At 58.1% G+C, this 17,531-nt stretch overlaps 3 protein-coding genes across 5 annotated transcripts; 1 reads left to right on the top strand and 2 right to left on the bottom strand.

Moving 5' to 3' along the window:
* The first annotated feature begins 1,044 nt into the window (after window positions 1-1,044).
* Window positions 1,045-2,772, top strand: ALKBH7 (alkB homolog 7, RNA demethylase). Its single transcript, XM_025916485.2, has 4 exons — window positions 1,045-1,293; window positions 1,936-2,109; window positions 2,199-2,323; window positions 2,536-2,772. The coding sequence occupies exons 1-4, from the start codon at window positions 1,090-1,092 to the stop codon at window positions 2,696-2,698; spliced, it is 666 nt and encodes a 221-aa protein (XP_025772270.1). The 5' UTR covers window positions 1,045-1,089; the 3' UTR covers window positions 2,699-2,772.
* Window positions 2,631-4,642, bottom strand: PSPN (persephin). Its single transcript, XM_086699326.1, has one exon. The coding sequence runs from the start codon at window positions 3,566-3,568 to the stop codon at window positions 3,041-3,043; it is 528 nt and encodes a 175-aa protein (XP_086555452.1). The 5' UTR covers window positions 3,569-4,642; the 3' UTR covers window positions 2,631-3,040.
* A 1,512-nt stretch (window positions 4,643-6,154) lies between these two features.
* GTF2F1 (general transcription factor IIF subunit 1) lies at window positions 6,155-17,407 on the bottom strand. 3 transcript variants are annotated; one of them, XM_086699320.1, is made up of 12 exons: window positions 17,008-17,407; window positions 16,880-16,926; window positions 16,238-16,310; window positions 11,189-11,382; window positions 10,218-10,388; window positions 8,225-8,409; window positions 7,513-7,666; window positions 7,232-7,410; window positions 7,052-7,125; window positions 6,837-6,975; window positions 6,509-6,626; window positions 6,155-6,403 (listed from the first exon to the last, which is right to left on the bottom strand). In XM_086699320.1, exons 1-12 carry the CDS (start codon window positions 17,017-17,019, stop codon window positions 6,199-6,201), a joined length of 1,551 nt encoding a protein of 516 aa, XP_086555446.1. In that variant the 5' UTR covers window positions 17,020-17,407; the 3' UTR covers window positions 6,155-6,198. The 3 variants fall into 3 exon arrangements, with proteins under 3 accessions (XP_086555446.1, XP_086555447.1, XP_086555445.1); XM_086699321.1 differs by having other exon boundaries at window positions 7,232-7,413; window positions 17,004-17,401; XM_086699319.1 differs by having other exon boundaries at window positions 7,232-7,413; window positions 17,008-17,401.
* Window positions 17,408-17,531: the final 124 nt, after the last annotated feature.

Genomic DNA, 17,531 nt, shown 5'->3' with positions numbered 1-17,531 from the left:
AGGGGAGCTGGACAAGTTCTTCAAGGAACTTTGTTGTATAAGGAGAGCAGAGAACACGGGGCTGTCACTGGAGGGGTCAGGGAGTCCATATTTCCACAGGTATTTCTAAAAGGATAAATCTTTTAAAAGACAACCACAATGCCATTTGAAACCTAAAAAAATAACAGTACTTACTACGGTCAAATAGTCAACCAGTGTCCAAATCTCCCCAGTTGTCTCTATTTTTATTAATTTGTTCAAATCAACTTCCAAATAAGGCGCATACCTTGCAACTGGTGGAGATATCTCAAAGTCTCTTTAACTGTGGGTTTTGCCCTTAATCTCTGTCTCAATCTCTCCCTCTTTTTCTTGTCTTCCTTTGAAATTCCCTTGTTGGAGAAACAAGGTCCTTTGTCCTGTGGACTTTCCTCTGAATTTTGATGATTGGATTAGGACGGGTTGTGACATCTGTCCATGATATTTCCGGTGACTTGAAGTATAAAGAGACACTATCCCACCACTCTAGGATCATGACCTGAGCGACATCTCGAGAGTCAGATGATCAACAAATAGGGAGACACCCAGGCGGGTGGGAGCCAGTCTGTTTGTACAGGGGTGGGAATAACCCAATCCCGAGGGGAAAAGGGTGATGCTTGGTTTTAACCTTTGACCCCAACCTCTAAATTGGCCCCACTCCCTGTGCCTTTGACCTCTGGCCCTGACCTCTGTGCCTTTGACCCCTTCATCTCAACCTGACTGTGCTGTCCCCTTAATCTCTAGTCCTGGCCAACTCCACAACCTGGGCGTTGGCCTAAATCCTCCTGCAACTCCTGACCTCGAGTTCGAGGCCATAACTCGCCGCCGAGCCCCGACCCCCGCCTCCACCGTGGACGACGCCCAATAGCGCGCGAAAGGAGGCGGGTGCTATGGGGAGCCAATAGCTTGAGACGCGAGCTGAGCAGCAACCAGTATTCTTGACGGGGCGGAGAGCAAGGCGGGACTCCGAGGAAGGCCAATCACTGAAGGGGCTCGGTGAAGCCACAGCCAATGGCTCCGGAGCGGGGGCGTTGCCCTGACTCCGACAGCTTCCAAGACCCGGCTCTGGGGGCTATGGCCGCAAGTGGCCGCCTGGCGCTGGGGACCCTTCCCCGGTCCAGCTGGGTGCGGGGCTCGGGCCCAGCCGTACTAAGCCGCCTTCGGGACGCGGCCCTGGTGCGGCCCGGCTTCTTGAGCACGGCCGAGGAGGAGACGCTGAGCCGCGAGCTGGAGCCCGAGCTGCGCCGCCGCCGCTACGAATACGATCACTGGGACGCGGTGAGGCCGGCGGCCCCAGGGGGCGGGCCTCGGGGCGGGGCTACGGCGGAGGCGGGGCCAGTGACGTTAGAGGTGAAGACTCGGGTGGAACGCTGGGTCGCCGGGGGCTACGGCTGGGAACGCGGCTGGCGGCATGGGGCGGGGTTTGATGCCGAGGTGTTTTGCTGGCTGGGAAAGCACTTTGGCGATGAGGGCAGGGCCGTAACTGGAGGGCAGACTTGGAACTGTGGGGTGTTTGGGGGACAGGACCAAGGTTAGGGGCGGAAACAGGTGTGGAGCGAGATGAGGGAGGGTCACCAGTTGGGTGCGGAGACAGAGGACTGGAGTGGGATCAAGTTGTGGGCGGAGACAAAATTGAGTATTGCGGGGGGGCCAGCGTTGGGGACTGGATCTGGGACTGAATTGGAGCTCAAGGGCGGATACAAAGGAGTAGGACTAGACCTAGATGGGGTAAGGGTTGGCGTTGGGGTTTGAGACCCAGGATTATAGGGTAGATAGGACCAAGGTGGTGAGTTGAAGGCGGGGTCAAGGGTCATGTTGGGAAAACCAGTCCTTTGCTGTGCACTCTGCCCCCCACCACCGTGCCTCAGTTTCCCTGTTCCCTCTGAGAGCTTCCTGGCCTGACCCAAGTTCTCCGTGCAGGCCATCCACGGCTTCCGAGAGACAGAAAAGTCACGCTGGTCAGAGGCAAGCCGGGCCATCCTGCAGCGTGTGCAAGCGGCCGCCTTTAGCCCTGGCCAGACCCTGCTGTCCTCGGTGCATGTGCTGGACCTGGAACCTCGGGGCTACATCAAGCCACATGTGGACAGCATCAAGGTGGGCGGCGGCCAGAGCCTTGGAGCCCCCCAGCTGGGGGTGGGCCGGCCAGGCCACAGACTGACTGGCCACCATGCCCTCTCTTCCAGTTCTGTGGAGCCACCATCGCTGGCCTATCCCTACTATCTCCCAGCGTCATGCGGCTGGTGCACACCCAGGAGCCGGGGGAGTGGCTGGAACTCTTGCTGGAGCCAGGCTCCCTCTACATCCTTAGGTACTGCTCAGCCAAGGAGCCCCCACCCCACCCGTAACTCATCAGATGCTCACCCACCTCACACGTTGCGCATCTTCTCTTATTCAGCCCTCCCCGCAGACGCGATCATCTCCTCCCCCCACCCCCGTCCCACGCGCCTCACCCACCAGGCAGCCTGCCCTGCGCAGGGGCTGCCCTCACCCCACCCAGCCCGAGCCTGTTTTCTCTTGCAGGGGCTCGGCCCGTTATGACTTCTCCCATGAGATTCTTCGGGATGAAGAGTCCTTTTTTGGGGGGCGTCGGGTTCCCCGGGGCCGACGCATCTCTGTGATCTGCCGCTCCCTCCCTGAGGGGATGGGACCAGGTGAGCCTGGGCAGCCCCCCACAGCCTGCTGAACGCCAGGCCCTTCCCTCAGGTTCTCCCCCGCACCAGACACACACCACGTTTGTGAATAAAGTTGGAAAATGGACAGACTGGCCTTCCTTGAGCTGGCTGCTTGCAGGCGCCGAGAGGTGCAGGGGAAGCCCAGGATCCTCCCTGTCCACGCACAGGGAGCTCGGTGGCAGGGTCAGGGCACACCCTGGCTGAACACAGTCATGCAGCAGCAGTTTCCTTTATTATGCTCCTTGCAGGCGGCCCCCAGCCCACCGCCCCTCTGATCTCATCGGCATCCAAGTCTCCGATAAATAGGTCAGCAGGGCTCCTCAAGCGGCTGCAGGGCCCCAGGCCTGGCGTCCTTAGCCGCCGCAGCTGCAGGCAGCCGCCGAGAGCTGGGGCAGCCGCTGCCAGCGGTGGCGGTCATCGAGAAAGGCCACGTCGGTGTAGCGGGTGGGCTGGCAGCAGGGCCCGCCGTGGGCTCTGCCCTGGCCCCGCAGCCGGGCCAGCGTCAGGCCGTGCTGGGTGCGGGCACCGCGGGGGCAGCTGCCTGCACAGTAGCGGAAGATGACCGTCTCCTCGGAAGCGTAGCCCAGACCCAGCTCGGCCACAGGTAGGGGCAGGCTCCACAGCTGGCACGGGCTGGCCGGGGCTCTGCGCAGGCGGGCACCTGCAGGGGACAAGGGGCAGCTGACAGCGAGCAGGGTCTGAGCAGGAAGGAGTGGGGGAGTCGTGCAGGGTCCGGGGGGGTTCTTACCCAGCTGCGGCCTCAGGGTCCCTCGTGGCTCTTCCTCCACCACCGGAGCCCCCCGAGCACCAGGGCCCCTGCCGAGGCCCGGCTGCAGCGAGAGGAGCAGCAGAGAGCAGAGTAGGACTCTTCCTGTGGCCATTGTGACGGGCAGATCCCGAGGGTGGGGACGCCTCGCACCCTCAATTTATTCCCCAGCCTGGGCTGGGGAAATAACCTCTTCGTTGCCGCTGCTGTAGTAGCAGGAAGACCCCGCGTCCCGTACCGGCTGCTCTTCCGCATCCTCAGGGCCAGGCAAGCCAGTCCCTTGGCCCCACACCCTGTGCTTCTAAGAGTTAAGCACTCACCCCCTCCCTGCCCCATCCAGACATTCCGCAGACCCGTTTCCGACACCCCCTCTTCCCCTGATTTACGACTGTTGTGGCAGCCAGAGCCGAGCCCAGGGCGGGCAGCCCGGTCCCCCACCCCACCTGCTTTCTGGAAAGAGTTGGGGGGCATCGTGGGCCCGCCAGGGTGGCCCCTCCGCACTCAGGCAGGGTGCCAGGGCTCAGGGGTCCCCACGTCGGGCGCCGGGTGGGGCAGATAGGTGTGTGGGAAGGGAGGGGTCAGCAGGTGGCCAAGCCAGTGGAGAATCCATCATGGCTGCCACCCGGAGGATTAAGACATCATGCCCCTGTCTCCGGGCCTGGCTGAGCCAGCACCAAAACAGGAAAAGGGAGAGGCCTGGAGACAGCCAAGAACTGGGACTCAAGGGTCGGAAGCTCACCCTGCAGGAACTCCTGTCTCTAGAAGGCCCACCTGAGGCCCCTGGGACCTGGAACCTCAGCCCTGTCCTGGCATCAGGGCGGGAGGGGAGCTTAAGCCTGCTGGGTCTGAGAGGCACAGCAGCAGTTTCCAGTGGCTTCCATGCCTGGCCCCTGTAATATCAAGGAAATGAGACCATCCCTTACCTGTGAGAGGGAGCTAATCAGTCTTTCCCACATGAGGTTCTGAGGACAGAGAGATGGCGCATTTAAGCGTGTGATACGCCGCCTGACAGAAGCTCGCGAGAGTTTTCCAGGCAAAGAAGCACAAATAACTTAGGGAGGTTTAAAGAGGTGCTGGATCACACACAGGTAAGACCAGGTAAAAACTCGGATAAGACCCTGCAGCCCAGACCGGCAAAACCCAGAAACCGTGGGCACACATGGCTGCTGGGGGGGGGTGGGGGGGGTGGGCGGGGGGCTGGGGCGTGCGACGCAGGGGTGCCCAGGCTGTGGGGAGGGGTGTAAGCCAGAGGCCATTGAGCATTTGCTGCTGAAACTGCAAGTCACATCCCCGAGCCCCAGGAAGCCTGTGTCAGGTGGGCACAGACACAAACTCAGGAGTGGCCGCTGGCTCTTCGTACTAGCGAGGGCTGGACCGACCCAAACTCCCACCTGCTTGCACTGCTTCCCTCGCTCGGCAGTGGTGGGTACTGGCTACCGCAGTGTCGTTGAGACCACCTTCGGACAAAAAGAGTCACTGCTCCAAAGTCGCCCAGAATCCGACACGGCCAGGATTTGGAGCCAGACCCTGCTGAACACCAGGCCCTGGCTCCTAACCAGTAGGGCGTGTGGGCTGGCCTGGTGGGGAGAGGCCTTAGGCCACAGTCCTGTGGCAGGGAGGGCAGGGGTAAGAGCGTGGGGGGCCAGGGGTCAACGCTGCTTTCTTTCTGCCCCAAAAGGCCTGGCGGAAGGATGGGGAGGGGCGTTAGACAGACCCGAGACATTCCTGGGAATTAGCCTGCCGTCTCCGGCATCCCTGCTCACGGAAGCCCCACATCCTGCCCCCGGCCAATCACTCGGGACGGGTTCTAAAGTAGCGCCAGCTGCCAAATTCCATTTCTAGCGATGAAACTGGCCATGAACTCAAAAAGCCCTCCCACGGCACAACCCTAGCAATGCTGGATAAAATAAATGCGGAACTAACTCATTGGAATATAAGGGAAGCCCTGGAAACATCAGTGGAAAGCTGAAAAATAGGGCCCAGGTGCCAACATGAGCAACAGAAGAGTGTGGGGTTTTGTGGCCACGTTGGAAGAGCCCGCCAGCCAAGAACTGCTTCATGTGGACTCAGTCCAAGGCTCCTGGGACACCTGGTGGGGAACAGAGGCTAAAAGCACCTGTAGGGTTTGCCTGCAAAGCCAGCTGCCCAGGAGGCCCACGCAGAGCCCCTCAGCCAGCCGTGAGTCCCCACCCAAAGTTAGGAAACACAAGAGTCAGTCGTGAAGAGAAGTCAGAAGAGAACACGGGATGGCTGTCAGCTTCGGGTATCAGATCTCTGACAGAGATAGGATGCTCACAACAAAAACGTGGAGGAAAGGATCAAAGCCACTGGGGGCAGAACACTTAAAACAGACCAGCTGATCTGAAAAGGAAGCAAAGATCATTTGAGATTTGGAAAACTGAGTCAGGGAAGCCAAGCACTTCCTGGGTTCACGGGGGATAAACTACAGCCGAAGACAGAACCAGACGCCGGAGCTGGAGAGACCGCCAGCCTGCGACGGTGGATGCTCAGCGAGCACAGCTGGCCGAGGGCTAAGAGGAGCAAGCTCTAAGGGGCAGGGAAAGTTCCAGAAGGAAGGGCCCGAGGGACAGACAGAGGGAGAGACATGAGCTAAGAAAACGGCTAGGATTGTTGTGGAATTGGCAACACGGGGCGCCGGGATTCAGGCAGCAGGTGACAGACAGCGCGAGCACCAGAGAAGTTGGGAGGCAGCCGTTTATTGGGCAGGTGGGTGGGCGCCGGCCATCACTCCTTGAGGGAGAAGTGCATCTTGTCGCTGATCATCTTGCGCTCGGGGTTGAGCCGCTTGAGGATCTGGGCGAGCACGTTCACCGTCTGCTCGCTGCTCAGCCCCGTCTTCTTGGTCTGGAACTTCTTCAGCAGGTCCTTGGTGGTCATGGGCTTCCGAGTCAGATAGCGGCGCACCGCGTCCTCTGTCACCTGCACATCGCTGAGGAGCCGAGCGGAGGGCGGGGCGGGTGGGCGTCAGCGGGAGGCCTCCCCGCACCCCTGCCCTGCTCCCCTGCCCCACCCCCCACCACCCTCGCCAACCTACCCGCTGCTGGGGGTCGACTTCCCGGACTGGGGCTGAGGGGTCGACTTCCCAGACAGGCTCTGGGGCCCGGCGTCCAGCCGCAACCGCTTGGCCACCGGCGTCTCATTCGTTCGCTTGCCTGGGGGAGCAGGGGAGGGGTTGAGCCCCGGGCCTGGGGGACTGGACCCCCAGGGGCCCAGGAGGAGCGGGGCTGGGACCCCGTGTCCAGGGGGCCCCGGGGTGGACAGGCCTCTGCCCCAACTCTGGCCTCTGTTCCTGAGACAGGAGGGGAGACTGAGGGCAAAGGTCAAGAGGTCGCAGCGAGGGGTGGGGCGACGGCCCTGCTCACCCTGCTCCAGCTTGGTGGCGGCAGCCCGCAGGGTGGAAGAGGTGCTGCCACTCTCCGCGCTGGGCGTGCCTGGCCGGCTGTTGCCCCGAGAGCTGCCTCCCGACGGCCTCCGCTCCCTCTTGGGGGGCGTCTTCTTCTTCTGCGGAAATGGGGTTGGGATGTAAGTCTGGAGACAGACGCCGGCCCACCCGCCCCTGCCCGGGCCCGGGCCTCACCGCCATGAAGAGGGCCGAGGACGCCTCGCTGTCGATGTCGCTCTCCTCTGAGCTGTCCGACTCGTCGCTGCTGTCTGCGTGGGGCAGGAGGAGTGTCAGCGCCAGGGCGCCCCGCCCCGGCTCCACCCCAGATGAGGGGCTCTGGGAGCGGGGCGCCCGGGCAGCGGGGAGGGGACCCACCTTTCCTGCGCTTCTTCTCCTGAGGCGTGGGCGCCTTCTTCTCCTCCTCCTCCTCCTTGTCCTCCTCGGGCGGCTTCTCCTCCTCACTCTCCTCGCTGCTCTCACTCTGTTCATCTACGCCCTTGGGGCCCTCCTCCTGCTGGGTGACCTTGGGCTTGCCCTCCAGCTCATCCTGGGAGCTGCTGAAGGCGGAGAACCAGCCGACCGTGAGGGAGGGAGCGCGTGGGCCGGGCTGGCGCAGGCCTCACGCCCACCTCACACCCGCCTCCCGCCTGCCTCACCTTGAGCCGTCGGACATGTAGTCCACTTCCTGGCCCTCAAAGTCCCCATCGTCACTGTCTTCGAAGGCCTCGTCATCGGACCCCTTCTTCTTCTTCTTCTTCCTGCCTCCCTTGGCCGGCGGTGCCTTCTTCTTGGCCTTGGGAGCTCTGCCACCTAGGGAAGCAGAGCGGGACTCAGGCCGGGCACTCGTCCCGTTTGGGAAACCTGAGGATGTCTGGACATCTTGGGGGCCTCACTGAGCACGGAGAGACGCCCAGGACTGGCCTCTTACACGTAAACTGACCGGTCCAAGTCTATACCCCCAACTCGCTTTCTCTGACTCACACTCAGGGCCACCATCTCCGTCCCTGCATCCCCCAGAACCGTGTATCGGACAACTAGAACCCACCCCTGTAGCCCAAGGCCCACCAGCATCATTCAAACGGGCCGATCCAAAGCTGTTCACCCTGCCCTGCGCTGCCCATCCATGGACACCCCAATAAAGGCTGCAGCTGAGACCTTCCCGTCGCTCCTCTCTGCCTCCTACCACCTCCCGTGCTTCCCCAAGGGCCGGTGCAGCGGGCTGTGCCCTGTCCTCATTCCCAGGGGACTGTGAGTGACTCAGCTTTCCCTCAGTGGCATCAACCTTCCTGAGTCGTCACTTAGACACCTTGAGGGAGTACGACCCAGGCTAGTCCACACGGCCACCCAGGGGGGCTCCACCAGCCTCACCCTCCTCGCCGCTGGCCTCGCTGTCGTCAGACGACATCTCCAGGTCATCCTCCAGGTCATGGATGCGCAGCTCACTGGCCTTCTTGCGGCTGCGTTTCTCCTTCTCCTCGTCTTCCTCATCCTGGTCCTGATCCTTGAGCCGCCGTTGCTGCATGATGCTGAAGTGGTTCAGGACTTTGTTTCTCCTGTGGGCAGGGGAAGGGTACAGTGGGGGCTGACAAGGGGCCTGGCTCCAAAACTGGGCCTCCTCCCTGCGTCTCCACCAGGCACTCCCCAAAGGGGAATGACAGACACGACTTTGGTGACATGAGGGGACTCACACCCATGGCATGGAACACCCTGAAGTCACATGGGAAAGCTGGCCCTGCTTTGATCCCTTGTCTGTCCCATGTCCCTCAAAGATAAGGTTTCATGTGGTGTTGGGAGAGAGCATCTCTCTCCAGCTCAGGTCCTTTCTCAGACAACAGAATCTGGACACAACATATTCATGTCCATCTGTTTTTATGGTAGTTTATGGATGCCTTTGTGTTTATGAGAAGAAATAACTGTTTTCATTTAATTTGATGATAAAAGTTTTATTTTTTTTTTAATTTTTTTTATTTTTATTTTTTTTTAATTTTAATTTTTATTTTTTTTTATTTTTTTTAATTTTTAACGTTTATTTATTTTTGAGACAGAGAGAGACAGAGCATGAACGGGGGAGGGGCAGAGAGAGGGGGAGACACAGAATCAGAAGCAGGCTCCAGGCTCTGAGCCATCAGCCCAGAGCCCGACGTGGGGCTCGAACTCATGGACCACGAGATCGTGACCTGAGCTGAAGTCGGACGCTTAACTGACTGCGCCACCCAGGTGCCCCGATGATAAAAGTTTTAAAAAATATGACTGCATCTAAGGAGAGCTTAGGATTACATCTAACAGCATAAGCAAAGTTCATCAGTGCTGTGAAAAGGAGTAAAGCTCTTGCACAAGAATGTGAGTGTAATTAACACTACTGAACAGTACATTTAAATATGGTTAAGATGGCAAATTTTATGTTTTTTACAATTAAAAGCATTTTTAATTGAAAAGAATGATGGGGGTGCCTGGGCGGCTCAGTCGGCTAAGCGTCCAACTTTGGCTCAGGTCACGATCTCGCCATTCCCGAGTTCGAGCCCCGCATCGGGCTCTGTGCTGTCAGCACAGAACCCGCTTCAGATCCTCTGCCCCTCCCTGGTTTGTGTGCACACACACCCTCTCTCTCAAAAAAATAAACATTAAAAAATAAATAAATAAAAATTTAAAAAATTAAAAAAGGAACAAAGCACTGATATGTGCCACAACGTGGATGAACTTGGAGGACATTATGGCGACTGAAATAAGCCAGAGGCAAACGGACAAATACTGCATGAGCCGACTCATAGGAGATCCCTAGAGGGGTCGAACTCACAGAGACAGAAAGTAGAATGGTGGGAGCCAGGGGCTGGGGGAGAGGGAGAAAGAGTTACTGTTTAATGGGGACAGTTTCAGTTTGGGAAGACGAGAAAGTTCTGGAGAGGGATGGCGGTGATGGTTGAACAATAATGCGAATGGGCTTACTGCCACTGAACTGGACACTTACAAACGGTTAAATGACAAACTACGTAGTGTGGATTTCACCTGTAGTTGGTCCAGCCATAGCCCTCCGGTCTGGGGGGGGGAGCCAAGTGGGCCCCGGGGATCTCCCCCCGCTCTGCCCATTCCTGCTCCAGGGCTCAGCTCAGCAGCTACTACCTCCCCAGCCCTCTCGGGCCCTGTGTGTCCCTGATGCCTTCATGTCCGTCTCCCCCACTGAACTGGGAGCTCCCTAAGGGCTTGGTGGAGTCGGACCTGGTCACCACTGAGTACCCAGCCCCCGGCCAGGCAGAAGTTATGGTGACACACTCCATTTCCAAGTGTGTCAGCCCCTTCTGGGGAAGCTAGGGAAGCAATGCCCGCACCCTGCCTCCCTCCAGGCCCAGCTGTGGCTCACACTCACCTTTCCCACTCCTCCTCGGCCTCCTCGGCAGTGAGCGTGCGATGCCGGGCCAGCGGCGTGAAGTTATACCAGTTGTGCACAGGGAAGGCCTCAAAGGCCCCATCGGGGCACTGGGTGAAGATATAGTAGGATGTGTTCTCTGTCACACCTCCCTTCTTGATGCCCTTGAACCTGCAGGGAGGCAACGGCACAGCCTGACCCTCACGACCAGCCCCCTGGCCTGCCCTCTCTCCAGAACCACCTGGGTTCTCTGAGCAAACTCCAAGCCTGAGAGATCTTGGGCCGGCCCTTCAACTGGGTGAGCCTCGATTTCAGCCCCCGGAAAGACGGGCAGCACTCCCCACCTCACGGAGCGAGCTCGGGGCTCCCCTCGTGGTACATATCACGGTCCTTTCTGGAAGGACCGTGTTAGGCGAGCTGTGAAGCAGGGGTGCCGCAGTCACACCCCTCCGGATTTGCCTCCAGGTTTCTCCTCATGCCCGAACCAGTGCCAGCCTCCTCCTGGCCTCTGCCCTCACCCGTCCCTGCCCTAAAAGTCTGGGAAGTCTTACAGAGTGCCTTTCCCTGCCCACGGCCTTCGAGGCTCCCCTGGGCCCCGGCCCACCCATGCTCCAGCTGCATCCTGGCGTCCACCATCCTGCGCTGTGCACCCGCCCTCTGTCACTGTCACACCGTGGAGCTCTGCACACCATTCCCTGCTTTCGTGCACACTGTTCTTCCTGGAGCCCCCTCCATCCACCTGACCTCCCAACCCTCACGACCCCCGGTCCCCAGGCGGCTGCTCGCTGCGTGTGGTCAGGACAGGCTCTCGGGCTTCCTGTACGTACCCTGGTCCCTAAGGGCTCCTGCACCAGCCTGGTTCATCTTCAGAAAGAAAACCCCACGAGGGACGCGGGAGTTCAGGGAGGGACGCCCAGCCGAGTCAGGACGCGAGGGGGTCGCGGGAGGCACTCGCCGCTGCCACCACTTACTTTCTGCCCGACTTGCCGTTGACGCGAAGCAGCCAGGGCTGGTCCTCGGGCCGGAACTCCTTGAGGACGATGCCGTACTTCTTCCTCCGAGCCTCCTCGCGAAGCTTGCGGTTGAACTCGCTGCCCGCACCCGACTCGGGCATCTCCTCCTCCTGGTAAATCTTCTTGTTGCTCAGGTCTCGCTCCAGCCGGGCCTGGAGTGACGGAGCAGGCGTGAGGGCAGGCAACAAACCTTCCGTCAGGGCTGCCTGCCTTCGCTCGAGCTGTGCCCGCCGCCCCCCACCCTGCAAGAACACCCGAACGCCCTCTTCACCCCACCTCCCAGGCTGAGCTGCCGACTTGCAAAGCCAACCTCCTGCTTAGCGAAACAAAAAAGGGGTAGAATGCTGGCCTTCGGTGGTGCATCTGGGTGATGGCATGTGGGCAACCCTCGTACCAGGTCTACTTGGCAGCTTTGGAAAGTTTGAAATTCTTTCTAAATCAACATTTAAAGAAATAAATCAACAAACAAACAAACAGTGAGATCATTTTGGGGATAGGACAAAAACAAAAAACAAGGAACTGGCCCGCTCTCTGCATTCAGGCACCGTTAAAGGCTGTTTTCCAAATTTTGATCTTTAAAATGCACGTGCCTTGGGGCGCCTGGGTGGCGCAGTCGGTTAAGCGTCCGACTTCAGCCAGGTCACGATCTCGCGGTCCGTGAGTTCGAGCCCCGCGTCGGGCTCTGGGCTGATGGCTCGGAGCCTGGAGCCTGTTTCCGATTCTGTGTCTCCCTCTCTCTCTGCCCCTCCCCCGTTCATGCTCTGTCTCTCTCTATCCCAAAAAAAAATAAATAAAACGTTGAAAAAAAATTTTTTTAAATGCACGTGCCGCTCACCCTAGAGGTCCCTCCTCCAGACAGCGGAGGTGAAATGACATGCGCAGTGCTGTTTAGCACACCACTCTGTTGCAGCAGAAGACTGGAAGTCAACCTAACGCACATCAGCGGTGCGCTGGCTTGATGCACGGGGCCTCCTCCACACAATGGAAGACAGAGTGGCCAGAAAAGAAAAAGGGGGCGACTGTAGGGAACAAGTCCCAAGGCACAGTGACTGAAAAAGGCAAGATGACCCACACTGCTTCCTACTGACAAGAGATTTCAGACAGCTGGGAACAAAAAGATCCTACCAGCTCCCAGGAAGAAGGGGGAAAAGTCCCTGGCCCAGGGGCGGGCCACGTTTTTAGAAACAAAGTCTTACTGGCATACAGCCACGCCCACTCGATATATCCTTGTGCCTTTACTGCGCAAGTGCGGACACGCAGCGTTGAGGGGCTGCCGCACAGACACCGGCCAACCAAGGGCAACATAATTACTGGTCCTTTAAGAAAAAGCCTACTGACCCCTGATACAAAGGACAAGAGGGAGAATGGCAGAAGCTCTCCACAGCCAACACCAGAAGCCAGAAAACACTGGAACAAAACCCTCACAACTTGAGAGAAAATGGTTACCAGGCTAGCTTATGATACCCAGTCGAGCTACCCAGCCCGAGGCTGGAATCTGGACACTCACAGGGGTGCGAGGAAATTGGTGTGCACCCCACACCTTTTTGGGGAGCCGGCCCAGGACGTGCCTCACTACAAAAGGAAGGTAAACAAGCCTGATTCCCCAAACACGGTCACCCCAGAGGGCAGGGCCCCTGCCTGGCGTGTTCACCTTTAGCCCAGCGGAGGGTCTCCAGGGACAGTTGCTAAAAGAATGCATTTGGAGGGGGTTTCTGCCACACGTTGCCCTGGGTGAGCAGCGGCTACCGGAGGAGGGGGATGTCCCCTGTGGTTTTAAGTGCTTAGATGGCTGTCCCCGCCCCCTCCCTTGAGTGACTAGTGACAGGGGGGTGTCAACCCAGCAAATTAGTTTTCTCCAGGGAACGTAATCCCCCTCGTTGGTTTTTTAGGGAGTGTGCCATTTAGGCAATGAAAATTCAAGGGGCTGCATTTCCCTGTGACTAGGTTTTTAGGGAGTGTAACCTCCGTGTGGTGAAAGCAAGGAGTGATGAGTGACGTCCCCCCACGACGATCGGGGAACAGGGTATGTATAACCCCCAAGTTACGAGCGGCTGGGAGATCACGTGTCTCAAGAGGTGATAACTATGCAGGCTCTGCACCTCAAGGCGGTGGGTGACGAGGGGCATGGACCCTCCAAGGGGACGAGTGGCTGAGGTGCAGACTCCTCTCAGTTCTCATGGATGCCGGGACAGGGGATCTCCTATTGATGACGGATCAAGAGTGGTGGGTTCCCAAGGTGTTTACCAAGTCACTCCTCTTAGCGAGGAGTATTTGGGGGCAGGGTACCCGAAGGTGGCTTATTTCTCTCTCCTGGATGGTAAATGATGAAGAATGTCTCCCCACTGAGTGATGAGGGATTTGGAAACACTGCACCCTCTCTGGATAACTTAGGCGAGGCCAGAGGTGGGGGGAACATGCTAGTCTGTATACAAACATGTGGGCAGCTGGCCGTGCTGGCAGGCAGGCACCCTACAAGGGAAGAGGGCGCCTGGAGCAAGTATCCACCTGCCCAATATCCAGAGGAGCACGTTGTTATCGTGTCTCTCTCAAATAGTCTCATCTGCTCAGCTGGGTGAAGTGAAGTTTAAAAATAGACAAAAGAGGGGCGTCTGGGTGGCTTGGTCAGTTAAGCATGCGACTTCGGCTCCGGTCATATCTCACAGTTCGTGGGTTCAAGCCCCGCTTTGGGCTGCCTGCTGTCAGCACAAAGCTTGCTTTGGATCCTCTGTCTCCCCTGCTCTCCGCCCCTCCCCCACTCATACTCTGTCTCTCAAAAATAAACATTAAAAAAAAATTTTTTTTAATAGCCAAAAGAGGGGCGCCTGGGTGGCTCAGTTGGTTGTGTCTGAGTCTCGATTTTGGCTCAGGTCATGATCTCGCAGTTTGTGGGATTGAGCCCCATGTCAGGCTCCACTCCAGTAGCACACAGCCCACTTGGGATTCTCTCTCCTACTCCCCTGGCCCTCCCCCCCACCCCCGCACACCCCCACCCCTGCACCCCCCCACCGACCAGCTTTTGCATGCACACATGTGCGCTCTCTCTCTCTCTCTCTCAAAATAAATAAACTTAAAAAAAAAAAAAAAATAGTCCAGAGTGGCACCTGGGTGGCTCAATCAGTTAAGCATCCAACTCTTGATTTCAGCTCAGGTCATGATTTTACAGTCTGAGTTTGAGCCCTGCATCAGGCTGTCTGCTGTCAGCACAGAGCCCACTTCGGATCCTCTGTCTCCCTCTCTTCCTGCCCCTACTTGTGCTCTCTCTCAAAATGAATAAATATTAGGGGCGCCTGGGTGGCTCAGTTGGTTAAGCGTCCGACTTCAGCTCAGGTCATGATCTCACAGTCCGTGAGTTCGAGCCCCGCCTCGGGTTCTGTGCCGACAGCTCGGAGCCTGGAGCCTGCTTCGGGTTCTGTGCCTCCCTCCCTCTCTGCCCCTCCCCTACTCATGCTCTGTCTCTATCTCTCAGCAATAAATAAATGTTAAAAATAATAATAATAATAAAATAAACAAATACACATAAAAAAAGAAAAAGATTCTCTCTCCCCCTCTCCTCCGTTGGCTCTCTCTCCCTAAAACAGATTTTAGAAAAAAAAAAAAAAAGTCCAAAGGCAGACCTGTGCTCAACAACCAGCTGAGCAGTTGGAGCTGCCCGACCGCGGGAAGGCCTGACCATGCCGACTTCAGACTTGGGGCCAAGTCCCCTGCTGGGCTGCTCCAGTCTCTGTGGCTTTAAACGCTGTTCCAAATGCCCAGATGTGCCCTCCCACTCTCCCAACTCACATGTCCAACTGCTCACCTACCATCTCCTCCAGGATGTCTAATATAAGACGTCCCAAACTGAACTCCCAAATACTCCATCCATGTGGCCCTGGCACCCCTCAACATCCAATCATTAACCGACCCTATGGGCTCCGCTCCAAACACACTAGAATCCACCCACGTCTCATAACGCTGTTTGCTCCATGCAGTCATCACTCGCCTGGACCACAGCCGACGCCTCCACCCTGCACACCCTTCATCTGCCCTTGACCCCACAGTCTGTCTCCTGACAGTGCCTGGATCACTTTATAACTCCCCTGTTAAAAAAGTTTTTAATTTTTTAAATGTTTATTTATTTCTGAGAGAGAGAGAGGAGAGCGAGAGAGCGAGACAGAGCATGAGTGGGGGAGGGCGGAGAGAGAGAGGGAGACACAGAATCCAAAACAGGCTCCAGGCTCTGAGCTGTCGGCACAGAGCCCAACTTGGGGCTCAAACTTGGGAACAGCGAGATCGTGACCTGAGCTAAAGTTGGACGCTCAACCCACTGAGGCATGCAGGGCCCCCCACCGATTTAAAACTCTTTAATGGCTTCAATGTTTGTGTTCCACCCCAAAATGCAGATGTTGAAACCTCCCCCTCAGTGGGATGGTAGGGGGAGGTGGGGCCTCGGGGAGGGGATTAGGTCACGAGGGTGGAGCCCTTGTGAGTGAGATTAGTGCCCCTACAAGAGAGGCCCAGAGAGCTCCCTCACCCTTTCCGCCATGTGAGGGCAGTGAAAAGACAGCCATCTATGAAGCAGGAGGAAGGCCCGCACTGGACCGAAAATCTGCTGGTGCCTTGATCTTGGACTTCCCAGCCTTCAGAATTGTGAGAAATAAACCTGTGTCGCTTATACGCCACCCAGGCTAGGGTGTTCTGTGAAGGCAGCGCCCGTGGACAGAGGTGGCTTCCAAATACCATCTGTAGGAGGCAGCCCCCTCCCTGGCCCAGATAACTCGAGGCCAAAATTGCCTGTCAGTGGGCACAACTTGTACATGTTCTCCTTTCACAAGGCCTGGGCAGGTGCAGTTAGGCATCCAAATCTGCCTCACAGGGATGCACCCAGCAGCTCAGCCCGGGCCTCAGCACATCATTGGATCTCCGCTCCAGGAGAGGTGAGGAAACCAAGCCTCAGTTACTACTATCACAAAGGGGAACTGTTACAACCCAGTGCAGGATCCCCTTGTCACACTCACAAGGGAGACTTACCTGATTCCAGGTAGCGAAGTTGACTTTATCCGCTGCATTGAAGGCCATGATGTTGTATTTTTTAGTTGTGTTTCTGGAACGGACAAGAAGGGGCAGTGCTCAGTTACTCGTTCATTCAGCAAACCCTCCCGGGCTCAGCAGTGCTGGGGACCCACCAAAGACCCCAGGGGTTCCCAGTCTGTCAGGGAACAGATCCATGCCCTCCCAACCCCGTGCGGAAGAAAAGCAGAAGGAGGCACAGAGATCTGGGGGAACCAACATGTGGGAATAATAAGGCAGTCTGCCCTGGGGATGGGGGAGGGCAGGCAGGGAATGCTTCCTGGGGGGGGAAAGTCCTGGAACTGGGTTTTAGGGAACCAACAAGAATCCACCCCACAGAGTCACAAGCGGGGAAGAGGCATTCCTGCCAGAGGGAATGCTAGGCCAGAAGGCTGCATCCTGCCGCCTATTGAAGCACTCATTCATTCGTTCTGCTCCAAACACACTGATGCCCCCAGAGAGGCCTCGGCTGAACTCCAGCCCCGTCATCAGGTCCCCCTGCTCGTCAGAGCGAGAAGCACAGGCGGTGCCAGCCATGTCTACGAGGTCAGGGAGGTATAGAACCCCTTTCGGAGGAAGTGGGAAGAGGGGTCAGGGACTTACTTGGGAACGCGAACGACATACTCGGTGACGTTCTGGCTGCCGGGGCCCTGCGGGCAGAGAAGGCGGGACGGTGAGTGCGGGGCTGCGGAGGCCGCCGCAGGGACCCCCCAACTCCGCCGCATACTCACGAGGGCCGCCATGGGCGACGACGTTCGGTGGTTCGGGTCCGGTCCGGTCCGCGTCCCTCAGTCGCGGGGAAGCCGCTCTCGCGGTGCCGGGTCTCTGGCCCCGACCGAGGACCCCAAGGCCGAGGTGCCACCGATCCTGGGAGCAACTACCGGGAAGCCGTGCTCGCTCGGCCGGCTCGGCGACCACTCCGGTCACGTCTGCGCCTGCGCCTAACCTGGAAGAGAAACTCGGGGTGCGTCGCGATGGCAACCTCCTCCGCGTCACGTATTTCCCCTCGACTCTTTCTAGAGGGAGGAGCCACGACCGACCCGCAGCTGGAGGAAGCGCAGTCTACCACCCGGACCCGCGCTCGCGGCTCTATATAGCGCTGTTAATTTAATCGGCCCGGTGGACACGCCTCCCCGTGACGACACACTCCGCGGGGCATCCTGGGAGGGGAGGGAGGAACTGGCCTTCCTCGCGATCTCTCGCGCGCCTCGCGCATGCGCCACTCCGCTCCGGAAGTGCGCCCAAGGAGGCCGCG

This window comes from Puma concolor, chromosome A2 (genome assembly GCF_028749965.1).
Source record: "Puma concolor isolate L17-30 chromosome A2, mPumCon1.1.hap2, whole genome shotgun sequence".
Classification (NCBI taxonomy): domain Eukaryota; kingdom Metazoa; phylum Chordata; class Mammalia; order Carnivora; family Felidae; genus Puma; species Puma concolor.
The sequence above is the reverse complement of the archived record's forward strand: the minus strand, read 5'-3'. Positions and strand labels throughout refer to the sequence as shown.

Excerpts from the sequence above, each read along its gene's own strand:
- PSPN (XM_086699326.1), bottom strand. The coding sequence starts at position 3,568 with ATGGCCACAGGAAGAGTCCTACTCTGCTCTCTGCTGCTCCTCTCGCTG.
- GTF2F1 (XM_086699319.1), bottom strand. Across the intron at positions 8,410-10,217 it reads GCCGAGGAGGAGTGGGAAAG|GAGAAACAAAGTCCTGAACC; the intron begins GTGAGTGTGAGC and ends CCCTGCCCACAG. Across the intron at positions 6,976-7,051 it reads CCTCGGCCCTCTTCATGGCG|AAGAAGAAGACGCCCCCCAA; the intron begins GTGAGGCCCGGG and ends CCATTTCCGCAG.
- ALKBH7 (XM_025916485.2), top strand. The coding sequence starts at position 1,090 with ATGGCCGCAAGTGGCCGCCTGGCGCTGGGGACCCTTCCCCGGTCCAGC. Across the intron at positions 1,294-1,935 it reads AATACGATCACTGGGACGCG|GCCATCCACGGCTTCCGAGA; the intron begins GTGAGGCCGGCG and ends TTCTCCGTGCAG. Across the intron at positions 2,324-2,535 it reads GGCTCCCTCTACATCCTTAG|GGGCTCGGCCCGTTATGACT; the intron begins GTACTGCTCAGC and ends TTTCTCTTGCAG.